At 27.4% G+C, this 16,164-nt stretch overlaps 2 protein-coding genes across 6 annotated transcripts; one reads left to right on the forward strand and one right to left on the reverse strand.

The window, feature by feature from the left end:
* Positions 1 to 396: 396 nt before the first annotated feature.
* LOC138939686 (DENN domain-containing protein 1A) lies at positions 397 to 8,363 on the forward strand. Of its 4 annotated transcripts, XM_070307743.1 has the most exons (16): positions 397 to 467; positions 542 to 787; positions 1,038 to 1,193; positions 1,259 to 1,396; positions 1,470 to 1,605; positions 1,792 to 1,845; positions 1,948 to 2,205; positions 2,318 to 2,419; positions 2,568 to 2,795; positions 2,868 to 3,044; positions 3,206 to 3,238; positions 3,779 to 3,833; positions 3,920 to 4,100; positions 4,327 to 4,459; positions 5,499 to 6,161; positions 7,088 to 8,363. In XM_070307743.1, the coding sequence occupies exons 2-16, from the start codon at positions 771 to 773 to the stop codon at positions 7,520 to 7,522; spliced, it is 2,766 nt and encodes a 921-aa protein (XP_070163844.1). In that variant the 5' UTR covers positions 397 to 467; positions 542 to 770; the 3' UTR covers positions 7,523 to 8,363. The 4 variants fall into 4 exon arrangements, with proteins under 4 accessions (XP_070163844.1, XP_070163845.1, XP_070163847.1 ...); XM_070307744.1 differs by having other exon boundaries at positions 412 to 787; positions 1,295 to 1,396; XM_070307746.1 differs by lacking the exon at positions 5,499 to 6,161 and having other exon boundaries at positions 415 to 787.
* Valrs (Valyl-tRNA synthetase) lies at positions 7,749 to 15,108 on the reverse strand. Of its 2 annotated transcripts, XM_070307741.1 has the most exons (18): positions 14,812 to 15,108; positions 14,152 to 14,319; positions 13,918 to 14,045; positions 13,667 to 13,831; positions 13,348 to 13,549; positions 12,945 to 13,233; positions 12,728 to 12,852; positions 11,737 to 11,882; positions 11,461 to 11,668; positions 11,106 to 11,276; positions 10,537 to 10,658; positions 10,285 to 10,393; positions 9,614 to 9,892; positions 9,194 to 9,529; positions 8,935 to 9,090; positions 8,632 to 8,835; positions 8,193 to 8,468; positions 7,749 to 8,109 (listed from the first exon to the last, which is right to left on the reverse strand). In XM_070307741.1, exons 1-18 carry the CDS (start codon positions 14,983 to 14,985, stop codon positions 7,894 to 7,896), a joined length of 3,474 nt encoding a protein of 1,157 aa, XP_070163842.1. In that variant the 5' UTR covers positions 14,986 to 15,108; the 3' UTR covers positions 7,749 to 7,893. The 2 variants fall into 2 exon arrangements, with proteins under 2 accessions (XP_070163842.1, XP_070163843.1); XM_070307742.1 differs by lacking the exon at positions 9,194 to 9,529.
* Between the last annotated feature and the right edge of the window lie 1,056 nt (positions 15,109 to 16,164).

Consider the following 16,164-nt stretch of genomic DNA (forward strand, 5'->3'; position numbering starts at 1 on the left):
AGAGTTAAAACTCGGTTAAAATCATAAGAAAATATAATATTATAATTTATTATAATAGCGAATATAATATATATAATATATATAGAGAATAAACCTTTTCATGTTACATGCGCATATACATAAAAATACTTCAATAATAATTTATTATTGCTGAATAGCAAAATGCGCAGTTAATAAAACATTAATAAATCCATAAAATATTTCTCCATAATTTTAATTCACAATTTATGTATTTAGCACGGACATGCACTAACCGGCTGTTTTACCATGGCACCGAAAAATGAAATTGGCCATGTAGTTCCGCCGTTTCTAAAATGGATCTAGTTGACGCTACTATACTAGCTAAGAAAAAGTGTCTTATGAAAAATGGCGACGTGACCTCTCTCAGCTTTCAGGCTTCTCCCTGGCGATAGTTTGACAGACACAATAGAAATGGGTCCCAAGTCCCAAGTGCATTTCTTCGTGACGTATGTTTATCCCGATACAATCTGAAATTTCAGTTAAACGCGTGATAAAGATACATAGCTATCCACATTCACAGATTTCATTTCGGCTAGTGATTTATTATCGCTTCCTAATTTGAGGAAAGCAACGAAATTCGGACGAAATTCGCAAGTGTGGACGGCTAATGAAAGCGATTGACATGAGTGTCGACGACATGTGACTACAACATTTTTAAGATTATATACGAATACATCACTATCATGCAATACGATGACGTATAAACATCAAAATCATACAAAGTACTTATTTTTTTTTCAACTATTATCATGGGATCTCGATTGAGGCAAGTCTTCTTTATCATTTCTCCTTTGTATAAAACCACCGATTTTTTTTTAGCAAAATGCAATGAAAACATATCGTCCTTATGTTATACTCTGATAGCTTCACGGAATGTTTCTGTTTTGATTAATAGAATATATTTTCTATTTTTTATACACATATATCAGTACGGATATAATCATAATAATTGCAAAGTTTACAGTTGTACTTTAATTGAATTATATAAATATTACTTTGTATAATATTTTCTTCAGAGAAAATGTCAAGCAATTGTTTGAATGCTTCTGCGAGATAGCTGCACCAGTAGGAGAGAAGCCAGCTTGGATACTTCAAAAATATCCTACCACCTTTTCAGATGAAGAGATACTTAAATCTGTCCCTAAATTTACATATCCTTGTGAATTTGAAAAGTATGTTTAGATATCAATGCAGCATACATTTAATTATATTTTTCTATTATATGTTATCATTTCAGTTTGTTGGTGCAACATTTTTCATTTGTTCTCACTAGTATAGATTCAAAATGGACTTTCGGCTTTTGTCGTCACGATCCCAAAACAGAAACAGCTTTAGTGATTTTGAGTGCACTTCCATGGCATGAAACATTTTACAAGTTAGTAAAAATAAGTTAATTATATGCTCGAATGTATTAAGAATCAAAATATTAAACTGTATTTGCGTCATAGGTTATTGAATCATATTGCATCTTTGACCAGCAATGCCAGTGGGGAGGATTTATGGAAGTTTCTTGAAAATATATATACCTGTGGAGTTCCAATTCCTGGGAATTCAATATCTATCTCTTTACCAAATTCTACAGCAGTAAATTAATTGTCTCAGAATCTATAATATATATAAGAATAATATAAGAAATAAAATTATAAAATTCGATATATTTGCATGCGTGCGTGCGTTTTTCTTGCATATATAAATCGCTTTTTAATATTTTTTTATTAAATTATTTTTTATATACACTTCAATATATTTAAAACATTTCAATCTTTTCAGAGTTTTATTTGTCAAAGTCCAAAACAGTTTCAACTGCCTAGCATTCCAGAGAACGTATGTAATAATATTTGGATTTGTCAAAATAATTTATAAATTTTATTTATGGTATAAAATTATTAACGTGTATTTCCCTAAATAGCGATTTTATTATTTCAGAGAAATTTGACTGAATATTATAGTGCTGTTGATTCGTATAATATGATGATAATATTTGCATCTATGTTATACGAACGCCGTATTATTTTCATTTCAAAACGTTTATCAAGATTAAGTGCTTGTGTACAAGCATGCAATGCTTTAATTTATCCAATGATTTGGCAACATATATATATCCCCGTTCTGCCTTTGTCATTAATAGATTATTTATTAGCGCCTATGCCATTTCTTATTGGGGTGCCCACACCAACACTTCAGGTATTTATAACAAAAATTTTGTTTCTATAAAATATGTTGTTATTGTGTGTGTATGTGTATGGGTATGCGTGTATATATAAGTAATACAATTATTTTATGATATTTTTTGCAGAAAGTATCCAAAAGTGATTTAGGAGAAGTTGTTATTTTAGATGCTGATAATAATACAATTGAATCACCGTTTCAAGATCTGGAGTCTTTACCACAAGATGTAGTGCGTAGAATATATATTCCTATGACAATATACATTATATATATATATATATATATATATATATATAATGTCACTATAGCATAATAAGATAATGTATACATCATAAATAATGAATAAAAAAAAAAAAATATATATATATATATTGTAGGTGACAAATTTGAAGAAAGCATTACGTAATAGATCAACTCTTCTCGGAGATGGCGTGTCAAGAGCATTTTTACGCGCTTTAGTACAGTTAACTGCTGGTTATAGAGAAGCATTAACTTTACAACAAGGTGAGCGTATTACATTCAATCAAAATGCCTTTGTTGAAAGTAGACCATCCTCCATGCAACCCTTTTTACGAAAAATGTTGGAATTACAAATTTTTCAACAAGTAAGTTTTTCTAAGTAATTACTGCATAATTATAGCTATTTGATACTATATAAATATTCTGGGTATTTCCAGTTTATAGAAGAAAGATTGAACATGCTTAATTCAGGACTTGGTTTCTCAGATGAATTTGAAATGGAAGCCTGCAGTTATTCGGCCAAATCGAGTAGTAAATTTATGCAACAATACAGAGAATGGACTTATACTATGCGAAAGGAAAGCTCTGCATTTTTCCGTAGTGTAAAAGATAAGGCATGTTAATAGCATTTTAAATAGTTTAAATTTCAATTAATTAGTATTATATAACTTATGTCCCTAGAACTAATTTTTCATATCTAATATATTTTTTACATATCCTTTTATTACAAAAAAAAGAATGCTTACAAAGAATACTTCCTTCTTTTATCTTACAGGCCAATCCAGCAGTAAAGTATGCTGTTAAATCAGTAAGTTTTAGTATATATCAATAAGTTAAAATATATTATGTTCATATATATATGTACTCTTTTCTTAGCATGTTTGAACATTATAACTTTTCATAAGGCTTGAAAAGTAACGCGTTATTTGCAACGTTGTTACCGTTATTTTTTTCGATAACTTTAACGGTAACGGTAACATATAAATACATGAATCTACTAAAATAACTATATTCTATCAAGGGTATATGATGTCTGAAATGACATGCAATTTGTAAAATTTCTTTATCTATAACTTTTTAATAAAACGATGTTGACAACATATATCAAGGTCAAAACAATTTGACTTGTCTGTTCTACTCTAAACATTTACCGGAAATTGCAACGAAATTACTATTTGAATAATGATAACGATAACGAGTTACTTTTCAAAAAAAGGAATGGTAATGAATTATTTTTATAAAGTAACTTTCCTAATCCTACTTTCTGTATCATATTTTCTATCTATTATAATATAATAGTTAATACCAAAATAGAAAAAAAGAGAATTATAAAGATTAATATCAACAGGTGAAAGATAAAGGGAAAGATATGAAAACGGCATATAAAGGACTAAAATGGAAAGGTGTGCTTCTTTTTGATATTAATAGTTTTTATTATCATTTCATATTAAATATTGGATATTGACTGATAAATTGTTTATGTGGATAGGGCGACCTAATAGAAGTGAAACAAATATGAGATTTCATCAACCACGATCAGCTCCTAGCTCGCCTACTTTAGATAGAAGATCTATTGGATTTACATCTCCACCAAAATCTCCAAACGGAGTATCAGCAACAACTAGTTACAGAAAAGAATTGCGTTTGCGGAATACTAATTTTGATGCAAGGTACATATAATTATTTATACATACATTCATATATATATATATGAATTTTATTTTGATATGTACAATAATGTACTTTTAACTCGATAATGAATGAGTCAAATAGATAGATAATGATTTTTTTTACTGATGATAGATTACACTGTTGAAACTTGTCAGTTCTCTCGCTGAACATCGTACATATGTATAGCACACGCACAGTATACATACATATGCATATGTGTTGCAGTAAGAAGCAGTACTCACCTTTAAACCCCAGTTCTCCCGAAGAATCAGATTCTCCACCAGAGCGCATAAACATAGATCTTATGCACGAACTTCAAGATGTGATATTTCCAAAGATACCATCAGTGGATAGGACGGTAAGTCTTGTATTATATAGTTTATTTTATTATTTATAGTTTATTAGTATATTTATACAGTATTTATACATTATTTATAGTATTTATACACTATTATTTTTTATGATTTACAGAAAGAGAGTATATTATTATTAGTTATCAATAAATATAAATATATATTCTCATAAATGATGAGATGCAACTATTATATCTTTATTTTTAATAATTGTACATATATATATATAATTTTCTGCAAGTTTATCATGCATTAATCTTATAAATTTCTGTTGCTTTTTGTCAATCGTTTATTGTCCTTTAAGTCTTTATGTAATGAAATCTGTGTTTCAAATTCTATATTATATAAAAGATGAAATAATTATGTGCAGAGCATGTTTTCCTGAATTACATGTAATGCATTATTAAACGTATGCATAGAAATGTGTCTAGTTTATAAAAAAATATTTTGCATGTGCTTGTATTTAAATCATCTTCATACACCTAAATTTTCCATCGACAGTACTTTTTAGCATTTTTTAATCATTTTATAGCTTTTTTAAAAAATATATTGATTATTTTTTTAAATATTCATCTAAATTGGTAAAGTATTTGAAGAAAAGTTAGATATTGTTATTAATATGTAAAATAAATATATAGAAAATAATATATATATAATTTTAATAATGTTTTTATATTTTTTAATCTACAGAGTGCGTTTGATCAGAAACAGAATATCTAATTATTTCTTTACTTCTGAAAATATGGAAAAATATTTTAAACATAATTTAAATAATTTCGAAGGGCGAATATGATGGAAGGAAAATTTTTCAAAGTCATTTTTCTTAGAGTTTTCAAAATTACTTTTTAATAATAAATAGTAATATAATAAATAAGTAGAGAGACTTATGATTATTATATGCATATGTTATATATTAAAGATCCATATGTGTATATTGCTACTCTAATGTATCGATAGAATTTATTATTAGATATTTCATAGTTCGTATTAGTTAATTTCTTATGAAAAAGAAAAGTAAAAATTCATGTCATGCATCACTTTCAGTTGAAACCAGTACGCAGTTTAGACAACTTGAGACCTGCATGGAGTGGGCATTTACGGCACAATCCTTCACCTAGTACTATCATTACAAATCCATTCGAAGTTTCCTCAAAAAAGCCAATTTTAACTTCTTCCCCTTATCCTCTTCCATTAAATACTTCGTTTAATCAATCAAAAATGTTTACTTCTAATTTACTAACTTCAAAGACAAACAGAACTGTAAAAGAAGTAGATAAAACATCACTTTTATCTATGTCATCTGCATCATATAATCAAAACATAGAACCAAATCGATTTTTACATGAATTAAATATACATAATGATTTAACAAAACCTGTCGTTGACTTATCATTATGTGTTCCTAAAAAAAAAAATCCCAAAACAGAAGACAATTTTTCTTCAAGCAATAAAAAGTTAGATTGTGAAGATATTTTTGCAAATGCTAATTCAATACCAAATACAAGAGAATCTTTTGATAGATCTTACAAAACGTCAAATTTTCTTCATGAAGTAAATGAAGACGATCCTTTTGATACGAGTAAAGTATTAATGCCTATCTATTTGCAAACCGCACCACTTTTTAAATCCAGAATTTCCTCAATGCCCGCTCCATTTCATCCATTATCACATCCATTCAATACTACATCCTGCTCTGCACATGTTAAGGTAAACATAACATTGTCCATTATTTTTTATATTTACGAAATATTTCGATCGATTTTCATATAATTGACCCGTAAAGTATGTACAAGTATAATATACTTAGAATGTTCTAGATTTACCGAATTATCTTCCAGTCATTAGAATGAGCAAATACTAAAAAAGATTAAAAACAATATTTGTTATTTCAATATTGAGACATCAATAATTATAAGTTTGGATTTATTATAGTAAATCCAAAGGCTTTGACGAATTTAATTTACGAGGATATAACTAAATAATAAAATTTTTTCTTCAGCAAGAAAATTTAAAATTAATTATCAAGCATTTTAAGAAGCTGCAAAAATAAACTCGATAAATCTATCTTTGTAAACTTTGCTTCTTATTTATTTCCATTGTTATGTTGTCCATGTACTCAACTTTTGGATGTAACAAATATTGTTGTATTTTATGTATGAGTGTATGGAATGAAATTGTCAGATAATAATGTCCGATAATTAGATGCATATACCAAATGTGTTTCAGTATTAAACATCTTAACTTAAAATATTAATTTTTAGGACCTCAAAATAAGGTAAATCTGCAAGTATTGTGCGTACAAAAATTTGCACAAAGCACGAATTATGTTAATTTTTACATATATTATGGTAGGTTCACATATAATGTTTAAATATCAATATTTCTTGAACAAACGTTTGCGCGGGCATATCTTTAGAGGAACTTTATTATTTATTTTGGAATTCTAAATTCATATTTTAAATTGGAACTTTTAATCCTGAAACACTATGTATAAGTAGAATTTACATATTCATATAAAACATTATCATTAAAAGAACAATATTTTTATACTAGAAGTTAAAATTTAAGTTATTCTCACATATTGCTTCAATTAACCGATTAAAATTTAATTATCAGTATGTATTTTTTTACAGGATTCTCCTGATGTCCCTGATTTAATACGTTTAGATTCAACGAATAGTAATGACGATTTTGATCCACTTCTATCTAAGGTTTCCGAACTTTCAAGCACAAAACAAATGAGTCAATCGTTACATTTACCCGAAATGAATGAAGGTCTTAGTAACCCTTTATATCCTTATTTTTTCCAACAATCATCGCACAAAAACAATGACAAGCCAAAGGCCTCCGATAATGTAGGTGATATGGATTTATTACAAGCATATGGTATAGATTTTAGTAAATTTAGCTTAACCAATAGTGATAATCCATCTATAAAGAATACAACCGTGTGCAATCGGAGTGTACCAGACAACAATATTAATAATGTTGATACAATGGACACATTCAGTTTAACACTAAACGCATCTGCTATTAAATCACCAAATAATTGGACAAAGTTTGAGTAAATATTAGTGCAATTAATTTCACATATATATACATATATATCATAATTGTAAATATGTCATTAGTACTGTTTTTGTTATGCATTAAAATATCTACCATCAATTATCTGCATTAATATTCTATTTATTAATACTATATTTTTTAATTATTTCATTCTTATCATACTTTATTTATTAATTAATTCTTAATTTGTGAATATAATTTTAAATTAAAAAAAACGGAAAGCATAATTATAATCTCTTTTTATGTTCTTTTTACTATTAAATAGGTCAATAAATAAGTTACTTACTATTAAGCAACCCAATAAATAAATTATATTATCTATATTAAATTGTAGAATTTATAAAATTTTCTATTTTATATGTACATACTTTTACATTGTTTGTAAGACTATTACTGCATCAATTATTTGTTGCAATTCGCCTTCGCTATTTGTCAATTTTTCCTTGTTATTCTTTTGAATGTCGAGTGGCACTTTCGTGTCATAATTGGGTACAGCTAAATCTTGTTTCAATTTCTGTATAAGTTCAATCAATTGTTCTTTTTTTTTTTTTAACTTTTCTAACTCTTTCTTTGGATCAATTAAACCCTGTAAAATATTTATATTAACATAGTAAATATATATACTTACAATAATTAATATGATGTATTCAAAAAAAGAAATTTAATTACCTTAAGTAAAAGATGCACTTGAATTTTATCGTTTATAGTGATGATAGCACATCCCTCCAGGGGTTTTTTTGTGCTAAGAGTAGAATATGCAAGAGTTTCTATAAGTAATTTGTATTGAACAATCGTGTTTTTTAAAATTGAATTGTCACATATGATATATGCTTCAGTTTTTATTTTATTAGGTAAATTGTAAGTTGCGCGAGTAGATCTAATATTCTTAATTATTTTTTGCATGAAGTCAACGTTCTTTTCAATCTCCTGGTTTCTCCAACAGCACTAAAATATATCACAAGTATCAAATATATATATATATATATAAATTTTGTAGTCATAATATACATCAAAATGTAAATATATATATTCACATTCTGATGTATATTATGACTACGAAATATTAATATTTTAAATAATTATTATTAATATTATATGTAATAATTACCTCGGAGCTATTTGGATATGGACTTACACATATACTTGGATATATTAGTTTTTCATGATGTAAACGTTGGTAGAGTTCTTCCGTTATGAACGGCATAAATGGACTCAATAAACGTAATCCTACATCCAATATTTTAAATAATACTTTTTGCGCCGCCAACTTTACCACTTTATTTTCACTTTGAAATATAGGTTTAAGATATTCCTAAAAATGTAAATCGTTTATTATTTGAATTGTACACAAAAATATCTTTCTATTTTATTATCATATACCATATATACCATATTTAAAAATGTTACTCACCAAATAAATATCGCACAGATCATATAACCATAAATTGTAACAGACAGAAGTAGCTAATGCAAAATCATATTGTGCTAACGCTTCATCACAAGTCTTAGCAGCATAACTAAGTCGTGATAACATCCATAAATCTACATTTGTCTCATGTCCAGTCAGCTATAAGGAAATGTATATATAAATGCCAAAAAACTTGAATTTTTGCTTTTTTTTTATCAATAAGAAATTAATTATTATTTTTATATTAAACACAGGATATTACCATAAACATATTATCATTATTTCTTTGACACATATATGTAAGTTGTGGTATTATTTTATTTTGTTCTATACGGAATATAGTTTTTTCTTCATTTGTAAATGTTGCGATATGATTATACCAACGCTTAAGATGCAAGTAATTTGCAAAATTAATATTTAATTCCTTTAATGTTTGATAAACTTTCGAATCTAGTTGTGAGGGTGTGTAACCATCAAGATATGAATAAGTTGCTAAATAATTATTTAGCGCCTCCTGTACACAGGATTCGTTCAAAGCTCGCTGATACCATTCGCCATCACCAATCATGTCAATACTAGTGATAGTATGATTGTATTTCTAAATAAAAATTTTCAATTAAATATTTGACTTTTCATGATTAGATTATGAGAATGGTCCTTTTAAAAAAATATTGAAACTTACCACATCATCCTTTGCATCATGTTCAAATTTAGATCCAAGATAGGTAAGTGCAAATTTAGTAGCATTCCATATCTTGTTGCAGAAAAATCTGTACCCTTGTACACGGAGTATATTGAGATTTATATCTCGTCCTTGAGAAGTATAAGCACAGAGAGCAAATCGCAAAGCATCTGTACCACATTCAGGAATACCTTGTGGATAATCGCGCCTCTGACCTTCTTGAGCTCGTTCCAATTCTTTCGGATCTAAATTCGAATCTAACAATTGTTTTTGAAGATCCTGAAATATTTTGATGATTAAAAATACTATACTAATATATATATATATATATATATATATATATATATATATATATATATATATATATAAATTGTTAATTTTGCAGCAAGGACACATTACATTATACTGTTACATGTAAAATAACTTGTTTGAACAGTTGAATCAATTTCTGAAAGTATTGGTAGAATGTATTATACACACACACACACACACACACACACATACACATTTTTTTCTTCATGTTTACTGTTAATATAATCAGTATTACAGCTGTTGTTGTTGCATCCTATGTCGAATGTTTATATATATATTTTTTCAATAAAACAAAGATTTTTTTTTAAATTTATAACATCATTAATTGTTCATACATGTATAAAATTATTCATACATACTTCTAAAGATATTCCTTTAATCACATCCATAGGATCTATTACATTTCCCAAAGATTTACTCATTTTTCTTCCATGTGCATCTCTCACCATCGCATGTAGATATACTTCTCTATATATAGAAATATTTTAATTTTATATTTTCACATACATAGAATACATATGCGCACTCACACATACATTCTCTCTCTCTCTCTCTCTTTTTTTTTCATAAAACAAGAATATGGCATATAGAATAAAAAAATTCTAACATACTTGAAAGGCAACTGTCCCAACAGTTTTTGGCCCATAAAGACCATCCTGGCTACCCAAAAGAAAAGTATATCATGGCCAGTTTCTAATAGTGTACCTGGATAGAATGTCTTGAGTTCAGGAGTCTGCAAAACATATCCTAGCTAATATATTGAAGCTATGTATATACAAAGTGTTTTGCATAAAGTGTTACAAGATATTTTTTCCAAAACTTTTGTCCTACAAAAAGTTGATAATCTTAAATGTAGCTGAGGTCATTTTTCAAGATCATGTTCAAGATATCAACCTTGTTTTTTTAAATAACTTTTTTAATTAACTATTCTAATTTTTTATGTATGACATCAAGTTCCAGAGAAAAATCTTATCACACTTTATGTGAAATACACAAACATCCTATATGTATATTATAAAAGTATATATATATTTACTTTTATAGGTACTTAGATATATACATTTTCATAGATCAATTTGCATAGTTTTGTTTTTTAAATAAAAGTTTAGTCTATAAGTAGCTATTAGTATAATAGTATTAATAGCTATTAGTATAATAGCTATTAGTATAATATATATACTTCATCTGGCCAGCCAAAAATGGAGAATGGGAAAAGAGCAGAAGAGAACCAAGTGTCTAATACATCAGGATCTTGTTCCACAATAATGTCATTTACATTAACGCCTAATTTCTTGGCTGCCTTGTCCCTGGCTTCAGCTTCAGAATGTGCACTCACCCAATATTCATCTGTCTATATAAAATGTTTACATATTTGATTATTATATATATATATATATATATATATATATATATATATATATATATATATATATATATACCTATTATAATTATATCTACATATGGCTGATTAAAAAACTTGATACATGCAAACTTTGAAACCACTCGCAATACCCGAGTTATTTCTTCAAAATTACCTTGTTTTTATCCATGTGAGAATTAGTACATTTAACTGCATAAGCAGGAATACGATGGCCCCACCACAGCTGACGCGAAATACACCAATCTCGAATACCATCCATCCAAATATACCAAGTTTTTTTAAACTGCTCTGGAATTATTTTCAAGGCACCTGTGTTTACCGCTTCTTTAGCCTCAGCAGCCATTTCATTGCACTTGACATACCTAAATGAGAAAAATATTAAATATTTCTAAAAGTTGTTAACTATAGTGTACAATGTATTGTTACTTACCATTGTGGTTTCACAAGGGGCTCAACGACATCTTTCGATCGACTGCATATGGGTATTACCATTGGATTATCTTTTATACTAATCAAGAGATTTCTTTCTTTCAATTCTTTAATGATAGCCACCCTGGCTTCGAATCTTTTCATTCCCTGTAATTAAGATTTATTTACCTTATATACATTTATTTCGTTATGCACATAATAAAATTTCAAAAGAAAGTTCCTATTATATAATACAAGAATGCGTCCAAATCGTAAACCGAGAAAGAAGTAACTTTTTGTGCGAAAATAAATTAAAAATGTAAAATAAAATTTTTATATATTGAGCATTGTTTACTAAATGCTTAATTTAAAAATTAATAACATATTTACTGTTTTTTAAGTTTAATTTAATCTTTAACAACTTTGTATCATATGTCGTCAAATTAATCTGGTCTATGGCAATTAATATACAAATAAAAAATTATAAAATTCTATTTAGAGTATAAAAGAAATTTAAATTTAAATTACACACTTATAAAGGTACATGTAAAATATCAAGAATATTTTTCGTTTCAATAAGGAGAATGTTGTACCTTTTTGTATATATTTTGATAATTGTAAAGATAAATTCAATATATAAATAATTTATAATATATAAATATATATTAATTTATATATAAATATATATTAATTTATAATATATTATAATTTAATTATAATACATAATTATAATATATAAATAAATTATAATATATATAAATGGGCATGTATAATATATGTATAATTGAATTTCCAATATAACTCGATTACATTATATACAACACGTATAATAAGATTGTTAGAAAAATTATTCAAAAAGTGTCAAATATATCAATTGTAAAATTTTTTAAATTATTTGTTTTTCCCTTTCAAAAACACTCTCGTATAAAAAAAACTTTCATTCAACATTTTCAACTTATTTTATGAAAAATTATCTCCTTGCCGATTGTACTTCAATGAAAAAAATATGATACCGTAAACTTTCCACAGTTTGCAGCAATATTTCCATCATCATCAAAAATATTTATGAATGGTAGATTATGCCTTTTCCCTACTTCATAATCATTTGGATCATGAGCTGGTGTAATCTTTACAGCACCTAAAAGAAGAATAATTTTATTAGATACGGCTTACTTTCACTATCGTTCCACTTGTGATATTTTCGTTGAACTTATTAAGCTACATACTTACCAGTGCCAAAGTTTATGTCAACAAATTCATCTGCTATAATGGGTATGTGTCTATCACAAAATGGATGTAGCACATATTTTCCTATATATCGTACATATCTACTATCGTTTGGATGCACAGCAATAGCGGTATCTCCTAGCATAGTTTCAATACGAGTAGTTGCTACAATTATTTTGTCTTTTGAATCAAAGAGCTGATAAACGAAAAATATTAAAACACCAAATTCTATTTTCTTTTCATAGCCAGGTATCGATAATAAAGTTCGACCAGTTAATTCCATCTTATCAACCTATTTTTAATAAGAAATATTTTTAATAAATTCCTATATTGATTTTTAAATATAAATAAAAAAATAAAGAAAATAAATAAATATATTAAAAGAATATCTGAACATAGCACTCACTTCAATATCTGATATTGCACTTTTTAAAGCACATGACCAATTGACTAAACGATTGCTGCGATAAATAATGCCTTCATCATGCAAGCGTACAAACGCTTCTGTTACAGCTTTACATAATTTAGGATCCATTGTAAAACATGCACGGCTCCAATCAAAAGAACCACCTATCTTCCTTAATTGTGAATAAATTCTGTCGCCCTTTCTGAAAAATATTTCAAATAGATATCATGAGATTAGATGCTATTATATTAAAAGATGTACACTTTTTTTATAATTCTACAAAAAGATTATATAATATTTTGTTTAATTTTATGCTTACTCATGTTTCCATTGCCATATTTTCTTGATAAATTCTTCTCTGCCAATATCATGACGAGTTCTCTTTTCTTCTTTCCAAAGTTTTTTCTCTACAACTACTTGAGTAGCAATACCCGCATGATCACAACCTGGATTCCAAAGTGTCATACGGCCTTTCATACGATTCCTGAATAGATGCAGTAATTTTAATATTCTATTTATATTTAAAAAATCTCAAAAATTATATCTCAAAAGAACTTATATAATATCTACCATCTGATAATAGAGTCTTCCACAGCATTAGTTAGAGCATGACCAAGATGTAAAAAGCCAGTTACATTAGGTGGTGGTATTATCATTACAAATTTTTCTTTCATATTTTCTTTGAATATATCTTTTCTCTAAAGTAAATAGATATTTTAATAAATAAATATGTTTTAATATATCTTATATATATTTATATAAACCTAAATAATTTTTTTTTTAATCTTTCCTATATTTACATACTCCGTATTCTGGTTTAAAAAAGCCTTCTTTCTCCCACCAAGCATACCATGCAGCTTCTACATATTGCGGACTATACATATCTGGCATTGGACACAAAACATCTTTCTTCTCCCCAGGTGGTATATTAATAGTACAGATTGATGCGGTCTCTTTTTTCTTATCATTTTTCTAAAATATATTAAATTAATAAGTTAGTTACTATAAGCATATACAAATATACAATTATATTTTCCATTTGTATTATCAACCTAATCAACCTTAGGCTTGTTCGTTTTGTATAAGCTTTCTAAACTCAAATTATTCGCTTTCTCTTTCTTCAACATCAAAATATATATTTATCTCGTTTCAAGTGTAGAAAATTCTAGAGAACGCAAGCAAAATGAACAGACATTTTGGAATGCTTCTTTTGAATCTCTTAGTGATACTTATTGTTATTAAATGTATATTATATATATATATATATAATATTCGTAAATTATGATATAATTAAATAATTCGAGACATGAAAAACATAGCTAATTATAATAATTAAATCAGATTTACAAAAGCTGTCTAATGAATGGTTAAGATCCATATGGATAATTGAAATACCAAATTATATACATATTATCTATATTATTAGAGTTAGAGAATTCAACATATATTAGAGCATATACTTACATCTTGCTTTTCTTTCACCTTTGTCGATTTTTCACTTTCCTTTTTCTCCAGCTTTTGTTTAAATTTTTCCAACTTTGCCAATTTTTTGGCTTCCTTTTGCAATTGCTTTGCTGTTTTTTGAGTACCATTTTCCGCAACCACATCCGCAGTCTCATCGTTTTTCATATTAACCATTTTCTTATTTTCAACAAAAAAAGCTCAACATCTGTCTATTTCCTGTCTTATATATTCAAATCAGGCCAGAGAGTTCCTTTGGACAAATCGGCTGATGAAACATTCAAAGATTGCAAAACTAACCACAAAAGTGTTAAGCGGCGTCTACAATAGAGATTTTAAGTTCTAAACCTTAAGAAATTGACCAATCACAGTCGAGTATTCTTTTCATACCTGACTGTGATTGGTCAATTTCTTAAGACTTAGGGCTTAAAATCTCTATTGTAGACGCTGCATAAGAAATCTGATTAGTTTATTCCTTATGCGTTATGTAAAAGTCTGGGGGGCTTGATTCTTGAATTTATTCGCAAGAGAAACGTATGCGCACATTTTGCTCTTACAGAAAAATTGCAAGTTGATTGGCTATTGCATGGATTTTAGCCAATCAACCTGTAGATTTCTCATAAGAATGAAATTTGCGCATACATTTCTCTTGCGAATGAATTCAAGAATCGTCGGGCCCCAGTACTCCCGACCTTAGGGCTTATCCAAACGGATTTGCACATGCATAAACACATGCATAAGGAAATTGATTGGTCCATAAACAACTGCATAAGGAGATGGACCAATCAATTTCCTTATGCATATGTTTATGCGACTATGCAAATCTGTCTGAATAGGCCCTAATGCGCATTGATGCATCCCTGTATGCAAAATTGATATAAGTATCATAATGGAAATAATTTTATATAACAATTTATTTATTTTTACAAAAAATTAAAATTTTCAACAAGAAATCACAATTTTTTAGAAATAGAAATTCGTGATAAGTTGTAATAAAAGTTGTAGGGAATTGTAAAAAATATTTACAAATTTTTACAAAAGTTTCTACAAATATATTTGTAGAATATTTTACGAATATTTTTACGAGGGATGTAGTAAATTTTGTATAAAAGTTATAGATTATATCTAAATTATATAAAGTAGTTGTAGAAAATCACACACAACTTTCTACATAATATTTATGAAGAACTATACGAACATATGGCTCAACTCGCGTAATATGTAACGTGTAAAATAGTTACGTAGAAATTATGTAATAAAATGTAATTATACCATGACAAATTTTTGTTCATAGTTTTTGCATAATTTTTACGTAAAAAACTGTAAAATTATTTTCATCAGGATATTGTTTTCTAT

Source organism: Polyergus mexicanus, unplaced genomic scaffold (genome assembly GCF_030449975.1).
Source record: "Polyergus mexicanus isolate NDT 795.1 unplaced genomic scaffold, iyPolMexi1.0 SCAF_15, whole genome shotgun sequence".
NCBI lineage: Eukaryota > Metazoa > Arthropoda > Insecta > Hymenoptera > Formicidae > Polyergus > Polyergus mexicanus.

Coding starts and splice junctions, on each gene's coding strand:
- LOC138939686 (XM_070307743.1), top strand. Junction 1,194..1,258: donor TATCCTTGTGAATTTGAAAA/GTATGTTTAGAT, acceptor TTATCATTTCAG/TTTGTTGGTGCAACATTTTT. Junction 1,606..1,791: donor CTTTACCAAATTCTACAGCA/GTAAATTAATTG, acceptor CAATCTTTTCAG/AGTTTTATTTGTCAAAGTCC.
- Valrs (XM_070307741.1), bottom strand. CDS start 14,985: ATGGTTAATATGAAAAACGATGAGACTGCGGATGTGGTTGCGGAAAAT. Junction 13,832..13,917: donor GAAGACTCTATTATCAGATG/GTAGATATTATA, acceptor GCATCTATTCAG/GAATCGTATGAAAGGCCGTA. Junction 9,893..10,284: donor TTAAAGGAATATCTTTAGAA/GTATGTATGAAT, acceptor AAAATATTTCAG/GATCTTCAAAAACAATTGTT.